The 27,141-nt window shown below is 37.0% G+C and overlaps 6 protein-coding genes and 1 pseudogene across 10 annotated transcripts; 6 read left to right on the top strand and 1 right to left on the bottom strand.

The window, feature by feature from the left end:
• Positions 1-638: 638 nt before the first annotated feature.
• FSD2 (Fe superoxide dismutase 2) lies at positions 639-3,370 on the top strand. Of its 2 annotated transcripts, none has more exons than XM_086237126.1 (9): positions 639-823; positions 947-1,002; positions 1,149-1,226; positions 1,503-1,691; positions 2,062-2,233; positions 2,349-2,467; positions 2,604-2,630; positions 2,784-2,807; positions 2,900-3,370. In XM_086237126.1, exons 1-9 carry the CDS (start codon positions 727-729, stop codon positions 3,107-3,109), a joined length of 972 nt encoding a protein of 323 aa, XP_086093252.1. In that variant the 5' UTR covers positions 639-726; the 3' UTR covers positions 3,110-3,370. The 2 variants fall into 2 exon arrangements, with proteins under 2 accessions (XP_086093252.1, XP_086093253.1); XM_086237127.1 differs by having other exon boundaries at positions 640-823; positions 1,152-1,226.
• A 2-nt stretch (positions 3,371-3,372) lies between these two features.
• LOC147289673 (cell division cycle 20.5, cofactor of APC complex-like) lies at positions 3,373-5,973 on the bottom strand. Its single transcript, XM_086237124.1, has 8 exons — positions 5,899-5,973; positions 5,673-5,771; positions 5,225-5,416; positions 4,643-4,906; positions 4,438-4,540; positions 4,024-4,340; positions 3,711-3,875; positions 3,373-3,516 (listed from the first exon to the last, which is right to left on the bottom strand). Exons 1-8 carry the CDS (start codon positions 5,971-5,973, stop codon positions 3,373-3,375), a joined length of 1,359 nt encoding a protein of 452 aa, XP_086093250.1.
• A 2,926-nt stretch (positions 5,974-8,899) lies between these two features.
• PABN1 (polyadenylate-binding protein 1) lies at positions 8,900-12,442 on the top strand. 2 transcript variants are annotated; one of them, XM_086235289.1, is made up of 6 exons: positions 8,900-9,124; positions 9,214-9,316; positions 10,098-10,168; positions 10,910-11,101; positions 11,177-11,301; positions 11,963-12,442. In XM_086235289.1, exons 1-6 carry the CDS (start codon positions 9,002-9,004, stop codon positions 12,006-12,008), a joined length of 660 nt encoding a protein of 219 aa, XP_086091415.1. In that variant the 5' UTR covers positions 8,900-9,001; the 3' UTR covers positions 12,009-12,442. The 2 variants fall into 2 exon arrangements, with proteins under 2 accessions (XP_086091415.1, XP_086091414.1); XM_086235288.1 differs by having other exon boundaries at positions 10,095-10,168.
• Positions 12,443-13,043: 601 nt separating this feature from the next.
• MED31 (SOH1 family protein) lies at positions 13,044-15,999 on the top strand. 2 transcript variants are annotated; one of them, XM_086237590.1, is made up of 7 exons: positions 13,044-13,181; positions 13,424-13,521; positions 13,694-13,790; positions 13,933-14,011; positions 14,127-14,404; positions 14,527-14,588; positions 15,738-15,999. In XM_086237590.1, the coding sequence occupies exons 1-6, from the start codon at positions 13,138-13,140 to the stop codon at positions 14,537-14,539; spliced, it is 609 nt and encodes a 202-aa protein (XP_086093716.1). In that variant the 5' UTR covers positions 13,044-13,137; the 3' UTR covers positions 14,540-14,588; positions 15,738-15,999. The 2 variants fall into 2 exon arrangements, with proteins under 2 accessions (XP_086093716.1, XP_086093715.1); XM_086237589.1 differs by lacking the exon at positions 14,527-14,588.
• A 1,584-nt stretch (positions 16,000-17,583) lies between these two features.
• LOC147289670 (glutamate dehydrogenase 2) lies at positions 17,584-21,096 on the top strand. The gene is made up of 8 exons (XM_086235177.1): positions 17,584-18,000; positions 18,126-18,239; positions 19,033-19,329; positions 19,432-19,548; positions 19,630-19,880; positions 20,128-20,203; positions 20,287-20,373; positions 20,638-21,096. The coding sequence occupies exons 1-8, from the start codon at positions 17,893-17,895 to the stop codon at positions 20,821-20,823; spliced, it is 1,236 nt and encodes a 411-aa protein (XP_086091303.1). The 5' UTR covers positions 17,584-17,892; the 3' UTR covers positions 20,824-21,096.
• A 310-nt stretch (positions 21,097-21,406) lies between these two features.
• LOC147289669 (light-harvesting complex-like protein 3 isotype 1, chloroplastic) lies at positions 21,407-22,880 on the top strand (annotated as a pseudogene). The gene is made up of 3 exons (XR_015121349.1): positions 21,407-22,008; positions 22,194-22,331; positions 22,609-22,880. The product of XR_015121349.1 is annotated as a light-harvesting complex-like protein 3 isotype 1, chloroplastic (transcript).
• Positions 22,881-23,533: 653 nt separating this feature from the next.
• On the top strand, positions 23,534-26,701 carry LOC147289668 (receptor-like protein EIX2). Its single transcript, XM_086235321.1, has one exon. It carries the CDS (start codon positions 23,604-23,606, stop codon positions 26,406-26,408), a length of 2,805 nt encoding a protein of 934 aa, XP_086091447.1. The 5' UTR covers positions 23,534-23,603; the 3' UTR covers positions 26,409-26,701.
• The last annotated feature ends 440 nt before the right edge of the window (positions 26,702-27,141 follow it).

Here is a 27,141-nt window from a genome sequence, read left to right as displayed (position 1 = left end):
AAAAAAAGAAATTGAGGTTACAAAAATTGAAATTTAAACCGGAAATACCAACTTGCAATATGAGGTATACTTGTAATTTGTCCTTTTTTTTTTTTTGTCTTTTATTGTCTAAAACAAAATTTAGCTTTCTTTCAATGAATAATTTATTTTTGTTCATTTTTATTATATTTATATTTAGTGCGTATTTATGTATTTTATCATATATGTTTTTTTTTTGTGCTATGTACATATTTTTTCTTATGAACAAGTAGCATAGACTATGTTCATAACTTTTAAGTCCGATTGGTTCATAGAATTCATATTATAAAAATGATTTTTTACGCATTTTTCATGGAAAATATAAGATATTCATATATGTTGGTCATGATTGACAACTACATAATAGTTCAATTTTTTTTTTATTTCTTACTTTTATTTGAATGTATTTATATATAAATCAGTATGTTCTATGAACTTTATAAGTTTAAAACTTAAGACTAACAACTTTTTATCCAAAGTTGCAATGTCACATTAAATCGAAACTGTCTGTAGTACAAAGCAATACAATATAGGACCAGTAGCAGTACCAGTGGCAGTACCATTACCTAATTTAGCGACACCATGTCGGCATACAGACGCACGCAACAACAAAGTTGATATATTTCCCTGGAGGCCCTCCAAAAGTCAATAAATCTAAAATCTCATCCTCCGTTAAGCTTTATCCGAAGTTCTAAAAAGTTTTTAGACATGGTAGCCTCAGTAGTAGTACTAGTACCAGTAGGAGCAACAACACCTCTAGCTACGCCCAATTCGTTAACCTGCGCACTGGGTCAATCATGGCAAGGTCATTATGCCCCCTCCCCTCCCCTCCCCTCCCTCTCTCTCTCTCTCTCCCTCTCTCTCTCTCTCTCTCTCTCTCTCTCTGTGTTAATGGGTTTCTCCTTTAATCGTTAATCTAAATTTACAGGACTTCGTGGAAGTCTGGGACCATCATCTCGTAGCTTGCAATGGGCAAAGAAAGAGGTTCCCTTGCTCAGCAATTTGAATTTTTTTTTTATACACGTATAAATGGGCTTCGTTTGCTTTCTGGGAATATGGAAGAAATGATTTGAAATTTGGAATTGGTTGCATACATGATGGATTTAATTTGGAATTTTAATTTGTCAAAGCAGAGACAATGCAAAAGGAAAGCCGGTCCAGCTCATATTAGTGCAATATTTGAGCTAAAGCCTCCTCCTTATCCACTGGTAACATTTGAGTTCTCTTTGTATATAAATTGAAGCTGACTTTGATTTTTAAGTAGATAATTACTAGTTTATGGTGGGTTTAGCTCAGGTTAAGTTTCATGGCAAGCATTTCACTAAAGTTTCCATCTTTGATCTTTTATAGACCATACTGAATGAAACTCAGTTTGGATGAAAATGGGCAGTAAAATGCGTGTTCAACTAATATGACAATGTTGAGCCAATATTGTATTATTGTTTAAATCGTTACACTTTTCTTTGATGTGTAATTTTGAGCAGGATGCTCTGGAGCCGCATATGAGCAAGGAGACCCTGGAATATCACTGGGGTAAGCACCACAGGGGTTATGTGGATAACATAAACAAGCAAATAGTAGAAACTGAACTAGATGGATTGTCATTGGAAGATGTCATAATTGCTACATACAACAAGGGGGATCTGCTTCCACCTTTCAACAATGCAGCACAGGTATGCTATCCGTGAGACGACTTTCATCATGAATTTGAATTGTATGAATTGATAATATTTTGAGGTGTGTGGGGAAATGCATCTCAATTCGAAATCATGCATTTGTGTCGAATTTAAGGTTAAATTCGATGTTGGTGAAGTTATAGCGCTAGTTAAATGTTAAGTAGCTATTGATAAAATCCACTTAATTCTATATTGTGGCGTCTGTGACGAATGAGGATTTGTTTCAGGCATATAATGTTTAGTTATGCTTATGCATCAGTATCTTTACACCAGTTGACTATATCTGTATCCCCCAGCCTTTCTGTGTGGTCGCAAACAAGCAGTCATTCTGAAGTTAACTACTTATTGCTTTTTTACCTGTTTGTAGATCTGGAACCATGACTTCTTCTGGGAATCCATGAAACCAGGTGGTGGAGGAAGGCCATCCGGGGAACTTCTAGAACTAATAAATAGAGATTTTGGTTCTTTTGAGAGATTTGTTGAAGACTTGAGGTCGGCTGCAGCTACACAGTTTGGTTCTGGTTGGGCTTGGCTTGCATGTGAGGGATTGCCTTCCTATTTGGCATTTCTTATTCTTTGTCTTTAAGATTCCAAATTCTGATGTCACACTGAATTTGGCGTACAATAATATATCTGTTGTTTTGTGTTCTCCAGATAAGGCAAATATACTTGATGTTGGGAATGCAGTAAATCCTAATCCATCGGATGAAGACAAGAAGCTTGTAGTGGTGAAGAGTCCTAATGCTGTAAACCCCCTTATTTGGGATTATTCTGTGAGTATTGTGACTGATTAAATTTTTCCTAACTCATTTTTCATGTATAGATGTGTTACTTCATAGGAAAACATTGTATTCATATCAAGGTTTTTCTTTCTTGTGTGTAATGACTTTTCTTCTTGATTTCATGCAGCCACTCCTTACCATCGATGTTTGGGAGGTATTGACAGTTATTGAATTTCTTCCTGTTTAAAAATAGTTTTCTTCATATTTAACCGAAAAAATAGTTATATTGTATTCTTTAGAGAAAAACCATTAGTCCATTACTAACTGATTGCTAAAATCACTGTGGAAACTTGTTTTGTTTCAACAGCATGCTTACTACCTCGATTTTCAGGTTAGTCTTTGTTCACTAAACATTGTCCCTCTTATGTGCATTGTGTTTATTACCAGTACATCTAACAACTGCATCTTTGGTTCTTCCCCCAGAACCGCCGAGTTGATTACATATCAACCTTTTTGGAGAAACTTGTATCATGGGAAGCAGTCAGTTCCAGACTTGAAATTGCAAAGGCACGAGCTACTGAAAGAGAGGAGGAAGAAGAAAGGAAGAAAAGAGAGGAAGACGAGAAGACAGCAGATGGTGAAGTTGAAGAGATTTATGTGGACAACAAGAGTGATGACTTGGAGACTGAGTGATTCAGTTTATTTTCAGTGAAGACAAACTGGAAACAATTTTGTGTTGGTTGCAGTGTTACAGAAGTCATTTTAAGTTTAGGCCGCATGTACCAAATTTTTGTTGTATCCATGATTGGGTTGTCTTGTGTATTATGGAATCTCTGGTGTGCTATAAAAGTAGATGATCAGGAAACATGTATTTTCTATGGTTTTCTACTTGGAGTTGCTCATGTACATGTATGTAGTTTCTTTAATATAAAAGCGACATCAAATTTTACATCCCATCATCTTATGGGAGAAGTCTTAAGAGACAAAAGGCTGTCCAGAGCTGAAAGTCTTAAATTATTAGGGCCAGGTGGTCCAAAGATCTCCCAAAAACGAAGAGTCCCATCTCCCACAGCCGATACCACAGTTAACCCATCAGGACTCTGCCACAAAATCAATGAAAAGAAACCAAGTTAGAGCTTTCGAATGTATATATATGTTACCTAACTTACTTTGTTATGTTTATATAACACCAAATGCACAAGTCCCTCATCAGATGCTTATAAAGATCAATGGGAGTCATAGACTCTATGGGAGAATCAAAAGGACCCAAAAGATTTGAAATGGGTTGTCATACCTGGGAAAGGTGGAGGACTCTGGAGTTGTGGCGCTTCAAGTTTCCCACTTTATCCATGGAAGGATACCTCCAGAGGCATAGCTGATTCTTGATGAGCTCGCTAGAACCAAAGCCATGACCACTCAGTATCTCCTTGTGATGCTTGTTCCACTCCAGTCCACAAACCTGGAAAACGAAGTCGAAGTTATTGCAGGTAATGAGAAATATATAGGTGTAGTTCTTCTTAATGGTTAACACTATTAGTTAATTGATTAGCATATCATAAAAACCCATAAAAAACTTATAATATGGAGATCTCAATTGTATAACTTGCCTGAGCTTTGGTATCAATGCTGTTAATACAGGTCCCCTTTTGTGTGTTCCATATCTTAATAGACCCATCTTTTGTGCCTCCTCCAGAAGCAAGCACATCAGACTGATATGGACACCATGCAAGGGCTTTGACTGCAGCGCAATGGTCTTTAAATCGATACAAGAATGTTGATGAGTTCATTTTGGAAGAGTCCCATATGTACAAAAGGTTTTCATTGCCACCACTTGCCAATACATTGCCTCTTCCTGACCATTTCAACCCACAGACTTCTTCAGAGTGTGCCTGTAAACGGGAAGTCGCATTGTTTCCTGCTCTGACTGTCAAAGAAAACATCAAAACAAGACATAGTGAATTATTCCATTCAACCAATGATTTAGAATCAGAAGAGAAGGTTATATAACAGTCTTGAAGTACCATCATGGTTGATGATGGACCTATCTCGGCTGCCTGATGTTAAAATGTGGCCATGCCATGCAATGGTTGCTATCCTGGCAGTATGGTTTTCTAGGTTTCTAATCTGTGTATCAAAAAGATGAACAATGGTTTCAATTTCACTAAATGTCTAAAGACAATGAATAAACTTAAAAAGCATGAGAGGGTGTGGTTGAGAGAGCTTTACAAGCTTGTTAGTCTCAGCATCCCAAAGTTGGAGTTTGGAGCGCTTATATCCAACTGCCAAAATTTTGGCATCTTCAGACCAGGCTACACTTGTGGGATAATCATAATGATCATCAACATGCAACAGCTTATGTACATCTCGAGAGTTCCAGAGGTATAAATCCTTGCCCAGAGCAACTGCAAGAACATTGTTCTTCCCCCAATCCATGATGTTCATGTAAAAGTCATTTTTTATGTTTGGTGCATCCAGAATCCTAGCTTCCCCCTGCAGCATATGAACACTTAGGTCAAAGTTATCAGAGAGAGCAAAACAAAAATCTCACTTTTACAGTCCAAAAATAGAATCTAAAACTATGCATGAAGCAAACAATACTATCATATTTGTCTCAAACTAGTGCCTAATTCAGTTATCTATTTCCCTTTGTAAAGTTCATAGGGTCAAGTAAACCCCAGCAGACCTATGAACATATTTTGATCACTAAACTGTAAATGACAAATGATTCAAAGCAGTAGAAGAGGTTCAAAATTAATACTTTTCTTATCAAAAGGAAAGGGGAAGAAAAAAATTGAGATGCACCAGTACCTTGGGCAAACTTCGAAGCTGATGATGTTTGATATAATTATCCAATTCCTCTGCCTCACCCCGTCGCATCTCATCAACACAAAGACTCGACTTTCTCTTTGATTTTGGACTCCCCCTGAAAACCAACATTCGAAACGGATTCCCATCCGAATCCAAAGTCAGTTTGTCCTCCAACTTCTGTCTGTATAAGTCCTGTCACAAAAAGGAAAAATCAATGAACTGAGAGAAGACCCAAGAACTGGGATATCCATTTGCAGCAGCCAAGAAATTCAAGAATTGTTTGCAGCACAAGCAAGAAAATGTAAGAACTACACTGCTCCTCTACAACTTTAACATACCCAATTCTTCAATTTTAGCAAAAGTCAAATGGACTAGGATAAAAAACTAAAACTCAAATGAATGTATGCACAAACAAACTAAAACCGATTAAAGCAATGTAAATTCATACATTGAAACTTGAATTTCGGCTTGGTACTGTCCTGTTTGTCAATAAACTGCGGGCTTGATCAAGATCCATCAAACTCCTATTGGGTATAAACCGATCTCCCTGAATTTGCAGATACACATACCCAAAATTCAAAGAACAGCAAATCAGTAATCAAATTCCAAAAAATAAAAAAGAAAAAGAAAAAAGAAATCACAAAAGAATGATAAAAAGAGTAATGCATTTGTACCGGAAAGTCGTACTGGGTAATGGGGCTGCTGTGGAGGCGAGTTGGGGAGTACCAATCCGATTGAAGTTCCCACATGTTTGATAAATTGGTTGCTCGCTGATTTCTATCGTAAATAATAAGAAAAAAAACAATTATTCTTTATTTCCTTTCTTTAATTCCTTCTCTTTCTTTACTTGGAAATAAAGAAGAAGAAGAAGAAGAAGAAGAAAGAAAATCTTTAACTACAACAAGGGCATGCAGGCGTTCAACTGAGGCATCTCCCGCCAAATAGATTTATATGCGGGGGAAATAGAACCGTTGCCATTGTGGGGACGATTTTGAAAAAACATGGGCCGAGTTGGGCCTAAAAAGGAAACCCACCTACCGTTCCAGTTGAGCCCAAAAAATTAATGGTTTCTTGAGTCCAGGGCCAATGCAACTGGTGCAAGCCTAGAACCCTGATTTTCCCAGTTTCGCTGGAGCTTGGTCGATCAAGCAATGAAGAAGAGAAGGCCTAGCATGAGAAAGAAGAGCCTGTCAGTTTAGCCCAGATGACCTGCCTGGCCAAACAGGGAGGTCTTCACCATAGAAGTCTGTCTGGTGGAGCAGGCAAGTCATCCTTGGCTACCAAACAAGGCTCTTGCTCTCATGCTATGCCTCTCTTCCTCTCTCCATTCAAGCCTACAATGGTGGATGCAAGTCTTACATTTTGAAGGGTCATGGGTCTCTTTTTATAGCCTGAAAAAGGAAGAACAAAAAAAAAGGAAATATTTGCATGATTTCTGCTTATTGTGTCATTAGTGTGTTTGTACACTATTTGGGTGTGACATGGTGGAATATATTCTCTGAGGAAAAAAAGGAAAGCTCATGAAGGTCGATCTGCCACATTGATCACACAACTTGATCAATTTGGTCTTGACTCTTCAAAATTTTAAAATGGATTTGAGACATTTGAGAGAATATTAGGATGTGAGGTTATTATGCTTTCACTGCTGATTTTTGGTCATGATGATGCAAATTAAGGCTTTTAAGTGGACATGAAATATAATAATGAATTCTTTCTTTCTTGCCTCAAACAGATTGCTTCCCAGTTGCCATTTTTGGAAAGAGGAGTGATTACTGAATTTTGGCGTTTGCTTTTGTTATTTTTTTGTTTAATGTAATAGAAAGCATCTTCAATATAAACAGTGCTTCACTTTATGCTAATGATGATTCGAGTGGCAACATGCCAACATCAACCAAATTGAATGCCCCACCTCAAAAAAAATGTCAATGCTTGGCCACTAACAAAGATTTTGTTCCTGTTGACTAGTGTTCTTAGGATCACTTCATCAATTTGGTTAAAGGTTTTTACTTGGTTAAGTTACTTTTTTAAGGTTTATACAAGAAACACACCCTCATCATGGTCTACGTGCTGAATGCAAGTGCAGGTGTTAACTATGTTTACAGAGAATGCATTGCTCATCTGGGCCATTCTCTTGAGTTGGGCTTCCATGAGTTAATAATGTCTCCAGGTTGTGTCTTGAAGTTTCTTGAGGAGGATAGGTTGGGCTTTTTGAGCCCAAGATGGTTGGTAGTTTGTTTGTTTTTGTTGTTGGGCTTCGAACCCCCATTAACAAAGAAACCAAAAAAAACACGCCAACTAAGTGACTACCAATGGTCCAATATTTTTTTTATGTGTTATTATCGTCACACATATGTTATTATTTGAGTAAAGTTATAATACGACACTGATGCATCACGTGTTTACACAAATTTTTTTTTTCTTCTAAACTAGAAACTAACCCAGTCTCGCAAGTTGTCATGACCACATACATTAGTGGTAGTGGGTTTCAACTTTTTAAAATTTTTGAAGTTTTCCAAAAGTTATAAAAATTTGACAAGGGGTATAAAGTGTCAAGTGCAATCATACTTGCACTAATACACTTGTTTAGAAGTTCATAGTTAAACGTGTTAGTACAAGAGTATTATGAATGACCTTGTGAGCAATACAAAATTCTTTTGTTGGCCAAATGACATTTTTTATCTCTGTATTTTTGTGAAACTTTTACTTTAGTCATGTTATTTAAATTTTAACAATTTTAGTTTGATGACTAAAGTACAGGACTAAGTTTGATGACTAATACTTTAGTCATCAATGTTAATCATGTTATCATCAAACTTTTGCTTTAGTCATGTTATTTAAATTGATGATAAAAATTTTGACGTGCAATGCACGTAAGTGACATTTTAGACATTTTTTTTTTTTTACTTGGATGCCTATATAAGCTCATATCTACCCTTATACATAATTAGTAAAAAAAAAAAAGAAGTTTCAAGTTTCAACGTCATATTAAATATGTTAAATGATAAGTTGGGTCTTAAATAGGTATCTAGGTGAACTAAAATATTCGAAATGATACTTATTACTAATGTACGAAGCACGTGCTTCAACGTCGAATTTTCCATCAACAATTTAAACATTATTAACTATTTGAACTTAATTATTATTATATAGAAAGTATATGACCAAAATCATCAAAAACAAAAATACACAATCAAAGTGAAAATTTCGTGAAAATACTTATTTTAGACATTTTTTTCTACTTGGATGCCTATATAAGCTCATATCCGCCCTTATATACAATTAATAAGGAAAAATAAGAAGTTTCAACGTTATATTGAATATGTTAAATGACAAGTAGGGTCTTAAATAGGCATTTAGGTGAATTAAAATATTCGAAATGAAACTTATGTACGAAGCACGTGCTTCAACGTCGAATTTTTCGACAACAATTTAAACATTGTTAATTATTTGAACTTAATTACTATTATATAGAAAGTATAAGACCAAAATCGTCAAAAACAAAAATACAAGAACAAAGTGAAAATTTCATGAAAATATTGGGACCAAAAGGGTAATAGAAACACCTCAAGACAAAGGGGAAAATAAGGTAAAATCCGAAAGTACCCCTACCGATTCGTAAAATTGCAAATTTGGACCAGCATTCTTCCCCAACCCCAACCCCTCACCCCGACCGCCCGATCCCAAATATATATCCCCAAACAAAAACCTCAAAAACCAGACACACCTCCCCGAATCACACACACTCAAAGAGAGAGACACAGAGGGAGGAATAGAGGGATGGATGAGCAACAAGAGCACGAGGTTTACGGCGGAGAGATCCCCAACGACGACGGAGAAGATGTCGACATGTCGTCCAGGGTCGACGAGGACCAAGAGTACCACGACGACCCTAACTCCAAGGTACACTTAATCTCTATCCTTCCAAATCTGCCTTCTCAGTTTCGTTTTGGTGCGCTTAGGCTGATTCGTTTAGGGTTTCATTCCGATAGGAGCTGGAGGACATGAAGAAGAGGCTCAAAGAGATTGAAGAAGAGGCCGGTGCTCTCCGCGACATGCAGGCCAAGGTCGAGAAGGAGATGGGTGCTGTTCAAGGTATCTTCCCCAATCCAGAATAAACAAAAAAAGTTGTACTTGCCTTTATTTATTTATTTTGATGTATTTGTATGATTTATTGAGCTAGGGTTAGGCTGCATTCTGTTATTAGGTGGGTTTGAACTTAATGATAATAACCCTTAGGTCAAGCTCCACTTTGTTGTCCTTTTGTGCCATATGTGAAGAACAGGAAAAATGTAATTATTTTGAATCTTGACGCGTTTAACTGACTACCATGGTTGTCAGTTGTCACTGATTAAATGGATAAATTGCCCGAATTGGAAGGTTATTAATTTTGTAGGAATGGGGTTTTGTAGATTTTGTTCCGTGTACGGGCACGTGTGTTGTCGGGAATGGTTTTACTAGGAGATGTTGTCCTCTTTATATAAGCTAGATTGGTGATTTTGCATAACTATGTGCCGTTAATATGGTAACCGACCGAACTTTTTTACTAGCACCTCCACTCTCTGCCATTGTTATCTAATAGCGCACCCCTTTGTCTTTTCTTTGTCAGTCAGACCATCCGGGAGCACCGTTAAATTAAACTTACGTTCATTGGTTTTCAATTAATCTTTCTTACGTACAGTAGGCTGCCCTATATGTATCAGCAGTATTTGAACTGTTCATATTGTTAACCTGATAATGCACGATATCTCTTGCTTGATGGTGCTAGATTTTAACTTTTACTTCAAGGTTTGATGTTTCTACTTTCCAGTAAGAATATCTGTCAATATGGGCTAATATTTTTTTTTCTTTTTTTTTTTGGTTGTGAATGAAGAAGATTCTACTGGTGGTACTGTGAGTCAGGCTGAGAAGGAGGAGGTGGATGCTCGATCCATCTATGTTGGGAATGTGAGTCTTAACAATCCTTTCTTTGTTGCATTTTAATTTGGAACATTTTTATAATACATTTATTTTTGCATACTCTGCTCTTTGTCTCTATCTACTTCCTTACGTAAAATTCATTCATAGGAAGGATCAATTTTTCAGGATTAGAAGATATCATTGTTATGATATTAATCAATTAAAGTGTACTAGGAGCTATCCTAGGAGAGATTTTCTTTGTTGCTTTTGGTGTTTCCTAGGACTATAAGCTATAGAGAGTTTGTGTGTTTTGCCTTTTTCTTGCATTTACTTCAGTGATTGTTACATTTCTTTTAGACTTTATTTTCCTTTCTTAAGTGTACACATTATTGTATGTTTCTTAGCCTGATTAAGTTATAGTTTGAGATTTGAATTCCATGTCACCAACTATTGTCCACGGCCATACTAATCCTTAAAGAAAATCTAGTTTAGATAATTTCTGGTGAAGATGTAGACTGGTCAATTGACTCATAATTTTTAAATAATACTCAGTATTTAATAATGTATAATTCAATGCAATATAAACAATCTACCGCAACACTTTAATTTGTTGAAATCTATTAGTTTATAAGTTGCAGTTTAAAATTAGTTTGCTTTCCTTTGTATTTTGGTTAGGTTCATCTGCACTAGCTCCAAAATTCTTTTTAAATTGTTATGATGCTTGATATTTGCAATGCCTTCTGGAAGCATTAAGACCAAGTGTGAGCACTTTCTTTGGTTTTACTTCAGGTCGACTATGCATGTACTCCTGAGGAAGTCCAGCAGCATTTTCAATCTTGTGGAACCGTGAACAGAGTTACGATTTTGACAGACAAGTTTGGTCAACCAAAAGGATTCGCTTACGTTGAGTTTGTTGAAATTGATGCTGTTCAGAATGCTCTCCTGTTAAATGAATCAGAATTGCACGGTCGTCAATTGAAGGTACTTGGTTATTTTTATATAGATAATTCTCTGTAATCATTTGAACTATATTGATTGGTTTTGGTATGTTTAAAGGTATCTGCTAAGCGGACAAACGTTCCTGGAATGAAACAGTATCGAGGAAGGCGTCCTAACCCATTTTTTCGATCTCGGAGGCCCTTCATTCCTGCTGCACCTTTCTATCCTTCGTATGGTTATGGGTAAGCCTTAAAATCTCTTTATTCTTCTTTGTTTGCCTTCAAGTCAAAGAGGCATGAAATTCTAGAAAATTACAATTTGTCTCCAGCCTATTCTGGCTTTGTAACCATGTAGTGTGCTTGACTGTAGATTATAGATTCTTGATAGGATACAGGTAATACAACATTTATGTGAAATGATATGTACTAGTCAACGCATGCTGCTGTTTGCATTTTATGATAATGGGTACTACCCTATATGTACTGCTGAGAGTGTATACATTTTTAGTGGTACTATATGACCTATAAATTATATTGTGCATCACATGCCTCACACATCCAAAGAAAATAAACTAAAAAGGAAAAGAAGGAAAAAGCTGAAACTGCCAAAACTAGAAACTATAAAAATCAAGGCCACTAGGCGGTTTCTCCTAGGCCGTAGTGCAGGTCCTTTGCACATACTGCACAGTACACAGAAAGCAATGTGTATCTATTATTAGAAAAATTGACCAGGCTGCTGCAATATACGGCTTGTTTAGTTTATTTCTTTAGTTGCATTGCTGGAAACTGTAGCGCTATTATTGTTTCTCTTGCTCACTCTCAGACATGGATGACATTGTTTCTAAAACTCTGCATGAACTCTTCATATTGCTGCATGCATTGATTTTATTTTTCTTGTGTGCAGGAGGGTTCCAAGGTTCAGGCGGCCCATGCGGTATCGACCATACTAATGAGAAATCACTTGTGGCCACATTGTGCGAAGCCCATTTATGTATCATTATGTTCGTATGCGGTATTAGACTGTGCTAATGACGAATTACATCACTTGGTGGCCACATTGTGCGAAGGCCATTTATGTTTTGTTATGGTCGCATCTATAGTTTTGTGAACTGGAGAAAAGAACTTGAACCATCATTTGCATAGCAGAGGCCGACTTGATTCTTTCTCAAATTTGTAGTGCACAAAAGGGTTTAGTTTATGTGTTGAGGGGATGAAAGAAGGCAGATATGCGAATGCTGTATTTCTTGTTACAGAATTCTGTGCTAGATTTGTAGTTTTAAGTTAAAGTGTGGATGACTTTTTAACATTGTAGTTTTATGCATTCAAGTTATGAATCCCATAGTGAATTATAAATATTAATTATCTTTTTTTGGTCCAAATGAAATGATCTGGGTATATATTGTGCCAAGAAAATGGATTGACATCCAAAATTTGGTGGTATGAGGTTTAGAAATAAATACAGGTCGTGGATTTGTGCCGAACAGGAACCGTCTCCAATTGGAGTGAGCTCTTAGATTGTCTTTTGTCTGTGAAAAACTGAAAACGGACCGAGTCTAATTTGGTTCAATCCAGCGTATATTGTGGGTGGCTTCTATTAAGGGATTATTTAAATAATTTTATTGAAATGATCTATTGGGATTTGTTTTATATTGTATTTTAACAATTTGAATTGTCTATTTTATAGATATTTAATTTTTATTAAATAAATAAATGATTAATGAAGACCTAAAAGTAGATGGTTCCACAATCAAAATATAATATAGAATAAACTCTCATATCGTAATTATTGGGAGAAATATTTCAAAGTTCAATTGCCAAATGATATCAATCATATCATGAACACAAAAACAGGAAGTGGGTCAAGAATACAGCAATGGGTTGAAAATCTAGGCACTCACAAATGATTGGGCTCGGGTGAGACAAGGCCGGCCCGGCCCATGCGCGCTTCAAAAGTCTAAAACTGTTACAGAGACGAGAAGGGGACCGATTTAGTCTTTACATCAAGTAGAAATAAAATTAGGAGAGTAGAGGAGAGTATCGCTCGCAATATCTCAGTGCGTGGGAGGGTTCAATACTTCAATGGCGTCTAGCACAGAGAGTGATGAAGGAGCTGATACACCCTTGTAAGCAAACCCAACTTCTTCCTTCTAGGTTTTTGGGATAATAATTCATAATCAAAATTCGTCACCCCCATTTGATTTAATAGTTTGCCTGTCCTAAACTTTCCCGGCTGCCAAACACAGCCATCTCAGAAAATTTGTGGGTGGGAGTTCACTCTTTCTTAAGTAATTTCTCAAAGGTTTCCTGTTTCATTGTAACAGAGAAAGAAATTGTTCAATTGAATGATTTGTATTTGTAATTGCAGGTCGAATAGCATATACAAGGACCCAGATGATGGGCGGCAGCGATTCTTGCTTGAATTGGAATTCGTCCAATGTCTCGCAAATCCCACCTACATTCACTGTATATATCTTCTTTCACTTTGCTTTTTTTTTTTTGGTTGTATTTACTCTGTCTGAATCAGCATACAGAATTGTGCTATAAACTCCTTTAGTATGTGCCTTTTGCCCCCTAAATCTTTAGTGGTCTTTGCATTTGGTTTCCTGCAGCTTATACTTTTGTATGTCTAATACAGATTTGGCTCAAAATCGCTACTTTGAAGATGAATCTTTCATAGGGTACTTGAAATATCTTCAGTATTGGCAGCGTCCTGAGTACATCAAATTTATAATGTGAGCGAAAACCCATGTCATTGAATAACTGTGTGGTCATTTTGAGCTGAAGCAAGTTGTCTATTTCAATCATTGAATGGTCTAACATTCTTTTCTAAGGTTTCCTTTTTGACCCTCGAAATCGTTTTTCATAATTATTCAGGTATCCTCATTGCCTATTTTTTCTTGAGCAACTCCAAAATGCGAACTTCCGCAATGCAATGGCACATCCGGGGAACAAGGTCGGTTTCTGATGCTTCTATGTTCCCCTTTGAGTCACATCTGGAATGATGTTTTTCTATGTTGAAATTTTCAGTCTTGAATAGAGTAAATTCATCTAGTTCTTGTAACTTCTAGGAATTGGCACATAGGCAGCAATTCTACTTCTGGAAGAACTACAGGAACAACCGTTTGAAACATATATTACCAAGACCCCTTCCTGAACCTGTTGCTGCACCTCCTGCTTCTGCTCCACCTCAGCAGCCTGTGCCTCCTGTTCCACCTGTGCCTGCTACAACAATTTCTGCAACAGCAACTACTCCAGCCCTTTCTCCTATGCAGTATGCCATACCCCCTGGGTCTGCTCTTGCCAAAAACGATGCAAGGAATAGTGGGGTTGATCGAAGAAAAAGGAAGTATGTAAACTATCGAATTCTTTTCTTTATCAATATGCAAGCACAAGTTTTCAGCAATTTTTCACCAAAAGACCATACTAGATCAGTGTCCTGATTTATTATGTATGTGGTTATTACTATAGGAAAGAAGGTTAACTTGACAAAATCATACATAATAACAGCAATGGAAAATATATCAGATGAGGTAAGCTTTGATTTCTTGGTCTTCAGGCTTATGAGATTGGCATTATTTCTCATTCAAAACTTATGATGCAATGATCAAACTCATATGATAAAGTCCAAGTTTTTCAAAGATGATAGATAATTGTTTTATCTATATGTCTGCATTTCTCTCTTGCTTCTTGGATGGTGATTACCTAATTCGTGAATCTTTCTGATCTATGTAAGTTTTGGTTAACAATAGTTTTCTGTAATTTACATCTCTCATTCAGCTTGCTTCCATCAGATCAATTATGCATTTTAGACCCACCAGCTGAAAGTAGGGAGGAGAAAGGAAAAGAACCAAAGAAGTTTTCTTTGTTTTATTTTCTCCATGGGTGGGATTTCCCTTTCCCTTTTGTTTTGGGGGAGGGGGTGTGTTAGGTAAAGAGGTTAACTGATTATTTAATGAAAATTGAAGGGGCTAACCTGTGCTTAGACATCACAAGGGAGTGCAGACTGGCTGGGGCAGCTGGAAATTGCTTATCAAATGGCTACCACGTCTTTCTGAACATACCATGCCACCCCTATTTGTTGATAGTTGCAAACGTGATAGGTTTTCTTCCTTTTTTTTTTTCTCCTCCCCCCACCTATATGGCAATATGCCAATATGATATGTGCAATTGTTACACTACAGTCTACACCTCTCATGTATGAGAATAGCTACGCTGCAGTTGTTCTTTGAGCAGACCAAGTAAACCATCTGAGCCATTTGGTGGGAGTGATTTATAAGATGTTTATCTCACTGATCTAAAAGTTGCATTAGTTCGATGCTTTCAAGTAGCAGCTGGAGCTACTTTATCTCAGCCTGATCATCTGGGTCACCTTAGTTTTAGTTTGGCCTACACATTAGTTTAATTCCGACTTGTTGTATGCTTACATTAAAGTATATGCATGAGTATTGTATCACTCTATTGAAGAGCAATGGCATTTCACTGTTTTGGTTGACCATTTGGGCATTGTGGATGATCTGCGATACCAGTGTTGAAATCTTGCCACTTTTAAAATTTACAAAATTATCAAATCATGTGAAGAATGAACTTCCACCGGGGCGCAGTAGTTCTTAAGACTATTTTTGTAAATTTCATTTCAGGCTCTTATTTATTTATTTTGAAAGTTTTGTCATTGATTGTAGGAGAATCGTCAAGAACTGAATGTGCAGGATTTTCCATCTCTCAGAAATATTTTGACGTTATAATGCTAAAATCTTTGAGACTTTTGAGTGCACGAGGGAGTTCAGGGAGACTGCGACAAATATCACAAAAACTTTGAGAAGATCCTCTGGTAGTTGTCTTTGTATTGATTGGATACCTTGTAAGATTATGGTAGGATGAGAATGGTTGGAAGACAGTTATGCTCTCTGTTAATGAGAATACAGTGTACTTTCCTTGCTTGTCTGAGTTGAATGATTTTCTTCTCCAAATGAGAACTCTATTTTAAGGAAGTGTATGGCTTAGTGGCACAGATTATTGTTGGCCTTTGAGGCCTAGGCTTTTCTAGTCAATGAACCTTCAAGTAAAATGGGTTGAGTTTCTCCTTTGCAGGTAAAAAGACGAGGCTTTTTTTTTTTTTAATGGTTAATAATCTGGCTCGTAACAAATACAAAGAACCAAAGAATGCCAAGGCAAAATGGCCGACGGAATGCATCATATTGTGAGTACTGATGGTTGATTTGTTAAATTTTGTTTCTCCAATGTCATCAAGCTGACGCACCAAATGCCAATAACAGTAACAAAGTCTAAGATAGCTATTCTAAGGGTCCGAAGTAAAAAGGTTCAAGAAGAGAGAAGAGGAAATTTAGAAGAAAAGGTAGACTTGTGTATCTGTCTATATCCCTTATGTTATTGTTTTGATTTGGATTTTTTGAGTAAAAATATTGAATTATATGCTCTGATTTTTGGTGCCTCAATAAATATTTTTGAATTCTATTCAATTGGGTATCCCGAGTGAAAAAAAAAAAAAAATTGAATGATATCTGCTGATCTTTTTCCCAATTCTTTCCAACTTCAGATTTGGCTTTTCTTTTTCCCTGATTTTTCGTGATACCTATTGATTTGTTCCATGCCTGTGATTTATTTTTCTTTTCTTCCCCATTTCAAATTTCTCACCATTAGGCTTGAATATTCTTTCCCATTTCGATTGCATTTTCGGATTTAGTCATGATATGCCAAGATAAAACTCTATGCGGACAACTAAAGGGGCCAAAGACAAAAAATAAATAAGTGACACATTCAAGTCGTTTTAAGCATGCTGTACTGAACCTTGGAATGGACTGCATGCATTTTACCACTAGTAATTACACTACAAGAAGACTACATCATCTCTCACAAGTTACGACCAGTCTCTGACTTTAAGCCAAACACTAAAAACAAATTACCTTCATTTTTCAAGCACATCTGTCCACGTCACCACGAATACGCGGCAAAGCGTTGGTCCAATTCAGTAAGCTCGAGGCGCGGCCCACCTTGTCAATTCCACGTGGCATAATCTGATTAGCGGACACCAATTAACTCTGAACTGTCGTGACTAAGCGTTGTAACGAATTTTGAAGGATGGAGATTGGGATGGCACGTCACCGTCCAATCGTTGAACAGCCCAGATAAGCCTTCTCCAAACGAGGTGGAAGCCAAATATAATAATAATTTTAATAAAAAAATAAAAAAATAAAAAAACCAATTTGTTCGCAAGATTATATGCATGCCATAAATTTCACGTGAAGATCTGTCCCCTTATTTTCTGCTTCCAGTTCCCTCAAACTAAATAGGTGGCTTTGCTTGACTACTAATTCTTTCTATTAATTTAACAACGAAATATGACAATCTGTGTCCTTATTGTCAAGGGAATATTAATGCCCCGAGCGTGGCAATTTAGTAATTTAGTAAATATTCATTGTTGTTAGATTTGTGCTTGACCAAGCTGTCGAGCTTATCATCTAATTGATTATGTTTCCATAGTAGGCACCCCCGAAGCATCGATCCCCATCTGTCTCTCTCTCTCTCTTTCTCCAAAACCCTATGAAAGTCCAAAGAACAAACAGTAGTAGATTTCAACCACTCTTTTCCCTATATATACTCACCAACCACATCACGCTTTTTTCATCCACCATTACTGGCTTATACTCTTTGTTCCCATTCTCTCTGTTTTTCACTGTCTCACTAGCTAAACCCCATCTCTTTTTTCTTACTAACCCAATTTAATTCCTTCACTTTTGCTGGGTCTTCAAGTTTTCCAGCACTTCTCTTTTTTCTGGGTATTCATTGTTTCCGAGTTTTCTAACCAACGAGCCAGCCATGAACGCCCTCGCCGCAACAAGCCGTAACTTTCGCAACGCGGCCCGTATTCTTGGCCTCGATGCTAAGATTGAGAAGAGTCTCTTGATCCCTTTCAGAGAGATCAAGGTTCATCATCAACTCTTTTGTTGTTGTTGTTGTTGTTGTTGTTTGTTTGAATTCTGACCGTTTTTGTTTGTTTCCCGAGAAATTCTTGTCTGACATGTGTGTGTGTCTCTGTTGTGGTGGATAAGGTGGAGTGCACAATTCCCAAGGACGATGGGAGCTTGGTTTCGTACGTTGGATTTAGAGTACAACATGATAATGCACGTGGGCCAATGAAGGGAGGGATCAGATATCATCCGGAGGTGATGTATTAGTTTTGTTTCTGTTGGGTTTTTGTCTTCTGTTTGTCTTTCATGATCTGTTTGTTCCAGTACTGCATAATTTCAATTGGGTTTTAGGGTCTTATATTAAATTTATTAGGATGTTTTTAAAGCTCTAAACTTTTTTCATGAAGTGTATGTTTTGATTTTCTGTGTAGATCCAATGATTTGATTATATTGTATTTGGGTCTCCTTTCAAAGATAAAGCTGAAAGTACTTTATCATACTTCAGAAAAAGTCTGGGAGGGAAGAATAATCATTACATATTTTTAACTTTGATTCCTAACTTTTGGGTACGAAAAGGTTATAATAAATTAATAATACTTAGTTTGTCAAAAATATATTCAATTTACATTAAAAAGAATTAACACTTTTGGGCACATGGATTCTGTGTTTAACTTCCAATTCAAAATCATCTTGGTTTGGCTGAACAGTTCATATGTAATCATACAAGGTTCTGTCTTACAGAGATCCCTAAGAAGTTATGGTATCAAAAAATGTAATGAACTTTTTTCTTCTGCACCTATTTGCCATGTTCATTAGTCTTTCTTATTTTCTTATGAGAACCCATATCATATCCCCTGTTTCCTGCAAACACTATGCAGTATTTACATTTCTTTTGTCGAACCCACATTCCTATAGTAATGATTCCATATAGAACCTCTGCCTGGCGTTTAGAGAAAATGAAAACAGCAGCATAAAAGATAAATTAGAAGAATGTATGTACTCTGTTGGTGAATTCTCTATTGAAACATTTCTTGGTTTGGTGTTAAAGGTGGATCCAGATGAAGTCAATGCCCTGGCTCAACTTATGACCTGGAAGACTGCTGTGGCAGACATTCCATATGGTGGAGCAAAGGGTGGAATTGGATGCACCCCAAGGGAGTTAAGTACCAGTGAGTTGGAGCGTCTGACTCGTGTCTTTACTCAGAAGATTCATGACCTCATTGGAATTCACACTGATGTTCCTGCACCTGATATGGGCACGAATGCCCAGACTATGGCATGGATTTTGGATGAGTACTCCAAATTTCATGGTCACTCACCAGCTGTTGTCACTGGAAAGCCCATTGTAAGTACTAGAAGCCAAAAAAACAGTTTTCAAGAATTGGGATAAGTAATTAACATAGAGATTCTCTCATTGTTTTCTTATTTCTTGCATTTGGGTTTTTAGGATCTTGGGGGATCGCTAGGTAGGGAGGCTGCAACTGGACGTGGTGTTGTTTTTGGAACAGAAGCTTTACTTGCTGAATATGGGAAGTCAATTAAGGATCTGACTTTTGTTATTCAGGTATGTACATTTGATATTGTCATCTTTGTTAAAACATTCAGTGATCATGTCAAAAGATGATTTCTGGGTGAACTTTTATAGGGTTTCGGAAATGTGGGATCCTGGGCAGCAAGGCTTATACATGAGAGAGGTGGTAAGGTTGTTGCTGTAAGTGATGTAACTGGTGCAGTTACGAACCCGAATGGAATAGATATCATTGAGTTGGTTAAGCACAAGGAAAGCACTGGGAGTTTGCTAAATTTCAATGGTGGAGATAACATGGACCCTAATGAACTGCTTGTCCATGAATGTGATGTTCTCATTCCTTCTGCTTTAGGTGGAGTTCTGAACAGGTTTGAGCCTTTTGCCAACAAACTTAATGCTTTGCTTTTTGTTTCTTGTACAATATATGTTTCTTATACTTCCATTATATTTCCCTTTCTTTCATTCTCATCTTCCTCCTCTCTCTTTCTTGAGAAGGGAAGTGAGTGTTTAAGATGGTTGCGTAGGTTGGATTCGTAATTGACTGTCGTAAATTAATCTGTCTAATTACACATACTTCCACTCATTTTACTTATATTATTTCATTTCTGCTTAAAGGGAAAATGCTTCATCTGTGAAGGCCAAATTCATTGTTGAAGCAGCAAATCATCCTACCGATCCAGAAGCAGATGAGGTACTTTTGCAATTTTTTTTCTGTGATTTTTATATGAAAAAATTATAATTACAATTCTGATGGATGATTTCTGATTAATGCAGATTTTATCCAAGAAAGGAGTTATAATTCTCCCAGATATATATGCAAATGCTGGTGGTGTGACTGTTAGCTACTTTGAGTGGGTTCAGGTGACTGGCAGAGGAAAAACTTTTTCTCCTATTGATATATCTTTATTTATGAAGAGTATGACAAAAATGAGCATCTTAATTTGATTAATGAAAACCTCTATGATTTACTGGTGGGTTGAAGGTATTTTGTGGCTCAAATGAATAGGTGACACCCAATAAGTAGTGAGAAAAACATTTGTAGATAATTTGGAACCTTTTTTTGTAAGTTGCACTAGGATATTTGGGAGAAAATTTAACCTGTTGAAATTTGTTTTGTTTTGTCAGAATATTCAAGGATTTATGTGGGAGGAAGAGAAGGTCAATAACGAGCTTCAAAGGTACATGACTCGGGCTTTTCATAACATCAAGAACATGTGCAAGACCCATGAATGTAATCTCAGAATGGGTGCCTTCACACTGGGTGTAAACCGAGTTGCACGCGCCACCCTCTTAAGGGGTTGGGAAGCATGAAGAGCTTCTCAAGTCAGCCTGTTGCATTTCTTTTTCCCCTTACGTACAGTCATAGCAAAAAAAGGCAGCTAGGAGGCCATTCTTACATACCTCCAAAATTCTCTGTTATCTTTTTTCACAGTTGTGGCATTTTTATCAGATTTTGCATTCATTAGAGGGGGTGATTTATTAACAAAATTCTGATCTTGTCAAATTCACAATGTATCTGGCAAGATAAATTGGTAGCTGCTATTCTTATATTCCCATTAATGTTGCTGTTATCATTTGACTTAATGATTGAAGTACCCCATTTTGCATACCTTAATGCATATCTGCAATTTAGTTAAAATTAATTGGTCAGTGATATGTAGCCACTATTCGTGGTCCATCTTTGGCTTTGAAAGAATGATTGTCCATTAATAAATCCTGTTCTAAATTCAAGCAACTGAACTTTCTTCATCCAAATTTTCACAAAGAATGAAAGAATCAGTGAAATTCAAAATCAACTTCAGTAACATTTATGGAGGAAATTATACATAAAGAAACCGTTAACTTGATTGCTTATGCTAGCTAGTTCCATGTCATATTTTATTATTTCATTTTTACTGATTTAACTGATTCTTTAAAATACAAATGGTTAAAGGCAGATACAGTGAATAGCTAACTTGCCCATAACTTCACTGACAAATTCAGGGGAGGGAAGATAAGCTTTCAAATGTCGATGCATGGGCTTCCTCCCTACTTTCTATCTATAAGACCATTGTCAGAAAGGGAAAAAACAAGAAACTGAAGCACCAAAGTAACAAGAATTACAGAAAGAGCTATTAGATAAGGCATGGCTTCCATTGCCATCTCTGCTTCATTGAAAATAGTTTGCGGTTCCCGTCATGCCTCTAAGAAACAGCAGCCCCAACCCAGACCAGCTCGTTCTCTGGGGACAAAAGAGGCCACCCATGTTGTTGCTCTGGATGTGGAAGCTCAAAATGGTCTTAACGTAGCTGCACAAGAGAAGTTAGAGAAGCTTGCTTCACAAATTGATAGACGAGAGGCAGAGGTGCTGTGTCTTCTGACTATAAATCAAAGCATGGTTGGATACAGAATTGTCTGTGATGAAATTCACTGATGAGCGGTGGAAGAATGGGACATGGGATCTGAATATGTTTTCCAAAGATGGCAAGTTGGACTGGGATGGTATCATTCTAGCAGGTGCTCTAAATGGCCTCTCTGAGATTTATAACAAATTAAAAGCTGTGTATTTTTTACAATTTTCATGTTTTTTTGTGGGATTCAAGTTTGAGAAGTAATTGTTCTTTGCTTGCCTCCAATTCAAATTTCTTCATACAATATTCCATGAGATATTGCGTAGTTTATATGTACTATTGGCACTGCAGAAGCAAAGAGGAGGAAGTTCCTTGAACTTTATCCAGAAGCAGCTACCAATGAGGACCCAGTACTTTTTAGAAGCTCCATCATACCTTGGTGGGCATGGATAAGAAGATCACATCTCCCAGAGGCTGAGCTGCTCAACGGTTGAATTTCAAACCTCCATCACTTTAAGCACTTGCGCTACTTATTTCTTTGAATTATGCATCTGGGACCATATTTTTAGACTACATTAGTTAACCACATTATGTGACAGACTGATATGATAAGTGTTGTGTCGATTACCAACTAGTCAATGACGTAACAAGTGGTTCGATAATGTGGACAAAAAATGTAGTCATCTAGCATTATGCTGCATTATATATCATCTTAATTAATTCTAATTAGAATTAAAAATCACTTACTACTTGGATTATCTTATAGGTAGAGCGGCAATGGTTGGGTTCTTCATGGGATATGTTGTAGATGCTTTGACAGGGCTTGATGTTGTGGGACAAACTGGCAACTTGATATGCAAGGCAGGGCTCTTTGTGACAGTCATTGCTATAATACTCTTCCGGCGAACCCAAGATTTTGAGCACATTAAGAAGCTAGCTGATGAAGCTACTTTCTATGATAAGCAATAGCAAGCTTCTTCGCAAGATCATCCAAATGCACCAACTGGCACTTCCAAGCAAACTGGAAACAGAATTTAAGTTTATCTTTCAACAAATAAATTGTTTTTTTTTTTTTTTTTTTGGCCACAAAAATTGTATTATTTTACTATCACTTCCCCTCAAATTTTCTTTGTGGTCTCAGTCCCTCTTGATTGAACAAGTTGTATTGTGAAAAGATAAAAGTCACCCTGCAATATTAACTGTGTTGTGTTTGTTTTTTCTGACTCGGAAAAGAACTTTGTCAGTTTGTCTGCCATTGACGGAGATGGACTTAGAATAGAAATTTGTCTGCCCTGCCGTAGAGGATGGGTTTAGAAAAAGTGAGGCTGCAATAAGCAATGGCTCTTGGAAAGATCATCCAAATGCAACAAGTGGCACTTCCAAGCAAACTGGAAACAAAACCTAAATTTGCCTTCCAAAAGAATATTGTACTAACTTGACTATCAGTATCAGTGACCCCAAATTTTCCACTCAAATTTTCTTTCTGGCCCCAGTACCACAGCCACTTGATTGAACATGTTGTGTTGTAGTCAAGGACTTTTCCAGACATTGATGGAGGTGGACTTAGAAAAAGTGATACTCTTATTTTTATTTCTATTCACTTGACGGACCTATAACTTAGTCAAGAAATTTGTCAGACCTGCCGCAGAGGATGGGTTTAGAAAAAGTGAGGCTGCAATAATAGATAGGGCCCTTCCCTAGTATATATTGGACAGGGTTGATTGTTCATACACATCACCTACTTAATATAATTTAAACTCTATGGAGAGAACCATGAGAGCTGTTTTACTTGTCAGGTTTCTAACTATTGCAACCATTGCTTTTAGTATTGGTTTATGCAATGGTAATCTGGGTGTGCCCTGCAAAGAAGGAGAAAAACAAGCACTTCTCATGTTCAAGCAAGATCTTAATGATACTGCAAATCAACTTTCATCATGGGTTGGAGAAGGAGACTGTTGCAATTGGACTGGAATTGTCTGTGATAACTTCACTGGTCACATTCGCGAGCTCCACCTTCAAAATTCTGATTTGGGTGGTAAGATAAATCCTTCCCTTCTCAATTTAAAGCATCTCAACTACTTGGACCTAAGCAACAATGATTTTGAAGGAACACAAATTCCTAGATTCTTAGGTTCTCTTAAAAGTTTAAAATATCTTAACCTCTCAGACGCAGAGTTTGGTGGAACAATTCCTCATCAACTGAGAAATCTCTCTAGTCTACGCGATCTGCGTCTTGATTTGAATCACTTTAAGGTTGAAAACCTTCAATGGATTTCTGGTCTTTCTCACTTGGAACACCTGGACATGAGTTATTTAAATCTTAGCAAAGCATCTGATTGGTTGCAAGTAACAAACATGCTCCCATCTTTGGTAGAATTGCATATGTTCAACTGTGGACTTGATCACCTTCCCCCTCTTCCTATCATAAATTTTACTTCACTTGCCATCCTTGATCTTTCTTTGAACAAATTTGCTTCTTTGATGCCCAGTTGGTTTTTTAGTCTTAGAAATTTAGTTTCTCTTGATCTCAATGATTGTGGTTTCCATGGTCCAATTGTTAGCAGTCCACAAAAGAACACGACTCTGGAGGAAATTGATTTTCCAATTGTAAATCTTTGTGAGTTGATGCATCTTGATCTGTCTTACAATAATTTCAGCCGAAACGTATCAGAAATCTTTGAAAGTTTGTCTGTTTGTAGTTTAGGTCCTCAAATAAAGACATTGTCATTAGGGTATAATAATCTTTCAGGTCATCTAATAGAGCAGGTAGGACATTTGAAACATTTAACCCACCTTGATCTTTCTGTTAATTCAATATCAGGTCCCATTCCAATGTCCCTAGGAAATCTGTCATGCTTAGAAAGATTATCCATTTCTAGCAATCAATTTAGTGGAACTCTTCCAGAAACCGTTGGCCAACTGGAAATGTTGTCTTTTTTGGATATTTCATATAATTCATTAGAAGGTGTAGTGTCTGAAGTTCATTTTACTAATCTTACAAGATTGGAGTCCTTGTATGCATTTGAAAACTCGTTGACTCTGAAAACTAGTGGAGATTGGCTTCCTCTTCAAATTCGCGACTTGCTTTTAGATAATTGGCATTTGGGGCATGAATTTCCTACCTGGCTTTCGAGACAAACAAAATTAGAGATGTTAAGTTTATCCAGTACAGGAATTTCAGATACCATTCCGACTTGGCTGTGGAACTTATCTTCCCATTTACAGTATCTGAATCTCTCACACAATCAATTGTATGGGGAGATTCAAAATGAAATAGTTGGCGCCCCAGGGTCAACGATTGACCTAAGTTCTAACCTGTTCAACGGTTCATTACCTCTTGTTTCCTCCACAGTAGCAGCATTAGACCTTTCCAAATCATCATTTTCTGGATCTGTGTTGCACTTCTTTTGTGAACAGATGGATGTACCAAAACAACTAGAACTCCTCCATCTTGGACACAATATTCTCACTGGAAAAATTCCTGATTGTTGGATGAATTGGCCAATTTTGGGAGCCATAAATTTAGAAGACAACAACTTCACTGGGAATATTCCCAGCTCCATGGGATACTTGGCAAACCTTGAATCATTGCACTTGCGCAATAATCATTTATCTGGAGAATTGCCTTCATCCCTTCAGAACTGTACGAAATTGTCTGTTCTTCAGCTTGGTGGGAATGAACTTGTCGGGAACTTACCAACATGGTTAGGGAAAAGCCTTTCAAATTTGATGGTTCTTGACTTTCGTTCGAATAAGCTTCAAGGTGACATTCCTTACCAACTCTGTCATCTCAGGTATCTCCAAATCTTGGACCTTGCATATAACAATCTTTCAGGAATAATTCCAAAGTGCTTCCACAATTTTAGTGCCATGGCCAACTTGTCAAAATCAAACGATCCAATTTATTTTGGTATGGACTTTTATTTTCGGGAGGGTTACATGGAGAATGCGATCTTTGTGACAAAAGGGAGACAAGTGGAATATAGCAAAATACTCAGTTTGGTTGCAAGCATTGATCTTTCAAACAACATCATATTTGGTGTGATCCCTGAGGAACTGACCAGCCTCATTGCCTTGCAAACTTTGAATTTATCAAATAATCTTTTGGCTGGAAGAATCCCTTCAAAGATCAGTAATATGAGAATGTTAGAATCTCTTGATTTGTCGATGAACCGACTTTATGGTGAAATTCCTCCTAGCATTTCAAGTTTGACATTTCTCAATTACTTGAACTTGTCCTACAACAATTTGTCAGGTCACATTCCAGAAAGCACTCAGCTTCAGAGCTTTGATCAGTTTAGTTTTATTGGTAATAAACTTTGCGGACCTCCACTGAACCAGAATTGCAGTGCAAATAGGGTGATACCACCAACAATTGGGGAACACAGAGATTATCATTTACTTGAAGACAAGTGGTTCTACCTGAGCTTGGGACTAGGATTCGCATTCGGGTTTTGGTGTATACTTGGTTCGTTGCTGGTAAACATGCCATGGAGTGTTGCTCTTTCACGATTCCTTAATAACATAGTACTTAAACTTTATGGTGTAATTGTTGAATATATTTAGCTAGTTGTGCATATATATAGAGTGAGCTAGCTTGTCCTCTTTTGGCTTACTTTAAGAAAATATTGTTTTCATGATTTTGTACCAAAGATTACCCTTTTGTTGTCATGATTTTGTACCAAACTTTTTTCAAGGCTTGTTTTGGTCCCTCAGGAAATTGTAAGATTTACCTCATAAATAAGTACGTACCTCTTTACAATTTACTTCATAAATATGTACCTCTTCACAGTGAGGGCAATGCTCCATCAAGGCATCAATAAAACATGAATTACATTGTAAAAGGGGTGAAATTTAAATTAAAAACTATGCTCGTTTCAGCTTAATGTAATTCTGAAAATTAGTGTTAATATACAAACACAATGTGAGAGACAGAGATCAATGAAGCCCAGCACGAGGGTATGGATAATAGCATATGCGCTTGTGAGTTTTGACAAAATCAAGAACCCATAGCTTTCCGTCTTCTCAGTTTCGTAATTACTCTGCATTTTAGCGGCCGATTGTGGTTCCTTTTGTTGTTTCTGTTGTTGGTGCTGGGGTTGCCTTTCAGGGGAACAACGATAAGAATTTATTGGAGGGCTATGGATTAATGATTCGAGGTCTTGCAAAATATTATAATTGGAATAATAAATTGCAAAATGGTATATATAATGAGATCAGATACTTGTGAAGAATTGAATTGTATGCAATAACCTTATTGTGGACCTCCACTCAAAGAGAATTGTAGTACAAATGGGGT

Source organism: Dryas octopetala, chromosome 3 (genome assembly GCF_963921425.1).
Source record: "Dryas octopetala chromosome 3, drDryOcto1.1, whole genome shotgun sequence".
In the NCBI taxonomy this organism is placed as follows: Eukaryota; Viridiplantae; Streptophyta; class Magnoliopsida; order Rosales; family Rosaceae; genus Dryas; species Dryas octopetala.
This window is presented reverse-complemented; position numbering and strand designations above follow the sequence as displayed.

Excerpts from the sequence above, each read along its gene's own strand:
- FSD2 (XM_086237126.1), top strand. The coding sequence starts at position 727 with ATGGTAGCCTCAGTAGTAGTACTAGTACCAGTAGGAGCAACAACACCT. Across the intron at positions 824-946 it reads ACTGGGTCAATCATGGCAAG|GACTTCGTGGAAGTCTGGGA; the intron begins GTCATTATGCCC and ends CTAAATTTACAG. Across the intron at positions 2,234-2,348 it reads TGGTTGGGCTTGGCTTGCAT|ATAAGGCAAATATACTTGAT; the intron begins GTGAGGGATTGC and ends TGTGTTCTCCAG.
- LOC147289673 (XM_086237124.1), bottom strand. The coding sequence starts at position 5,973 with ATGTGGGAACTTCAATCGGATTGGTACTCCCCAACTCGCCTCCACAGC. Across the intron at positions 5,772-5,898 it reads TTACCCAGTACGACTTTCCG|GGAGATCGGTTTATACCCAA; the intron begins GTACAAATGCAT and ends CTGCAAATTCAG. Across the intron at positions 3,517-3,710 it reads GAGTCCTCCACCTTTCCCAG|AGTCCTGATGGGTTAACTGT; the intron begins GTATGACAACCC and ends ATTTTGTGGCAG.
- PABN1 (XM_086235288.1), top strand. The coding sequence starts at position 9,002 with ATGGATGAGCAACAAGAGCACGAGGTTTACGGCGGAGAGATCCCCAAC. Across the intron at positions 9,125-9,213 it reads ACGACGACCCTAACTCCAAG|GAGCTGGAGGACATGAAGAA; the intron begins GTACACTTAATC and ends TCATTCCGATAG. Across the intron at positions 10,169-10,909 it reads GATCCATCTATGTTGGGAAT|GTCGACTATGCATGTACTCC; the intron begins GTGAGTCTTAAC and ends GTTTTACTTCAG.
- MED31 (XM_086237589.1), top strand. The coding sequence starts at position 13,138 with ATGGCGTCTAGCACAGAGAGTGATGAAGGAGCTGATACACCCTT. Across the intron at positions 13,522-13,693 it reads AAATCCCACCTACATTCACT|ATTTGGCTCAAAATCGCTAC; the intron begins GTATATATCTTC and ends TGTCTAATACAG. Across the intron at positions 13,791-13,932 it reads GAGTACATCAAATTTATAAT|GTATCCTCATTGCCTATTTT; the intron begins GTGAGCGAAAAC and ends ATAATTATTCAG.
- LOC147289670 (XM_086235177.1), top strand. The coding sequence starts at position 17,893 with ATGAACGCCCTCGCCGCAACAAGCCGTAACTTTCGCAACGCGGCCCGT. Across the intron at positions 19,330-19,431 it reads TTGTCACTGGAAAGCCCATT|GATCTTGGGGGATCGCTAGG; the intron begins GTAAGTACTAGA and ends TTGGGTTTTTAG. Across the intron at positions 19,549-19,629 it reads ATCTGACTTTTGTTATTCAG|GGTTTCGGAAATGTGGGATC; the intron begins GTATGTACATTT and ends GAACTTTTATAG.
- LOC147289668 (XM_086235321.1), top strand. The coding sequence starts at position 23,604 with ATGGAGAGAACCATGAGAGCTGTTTTACTTGTCAGGTTTCTAACTATT.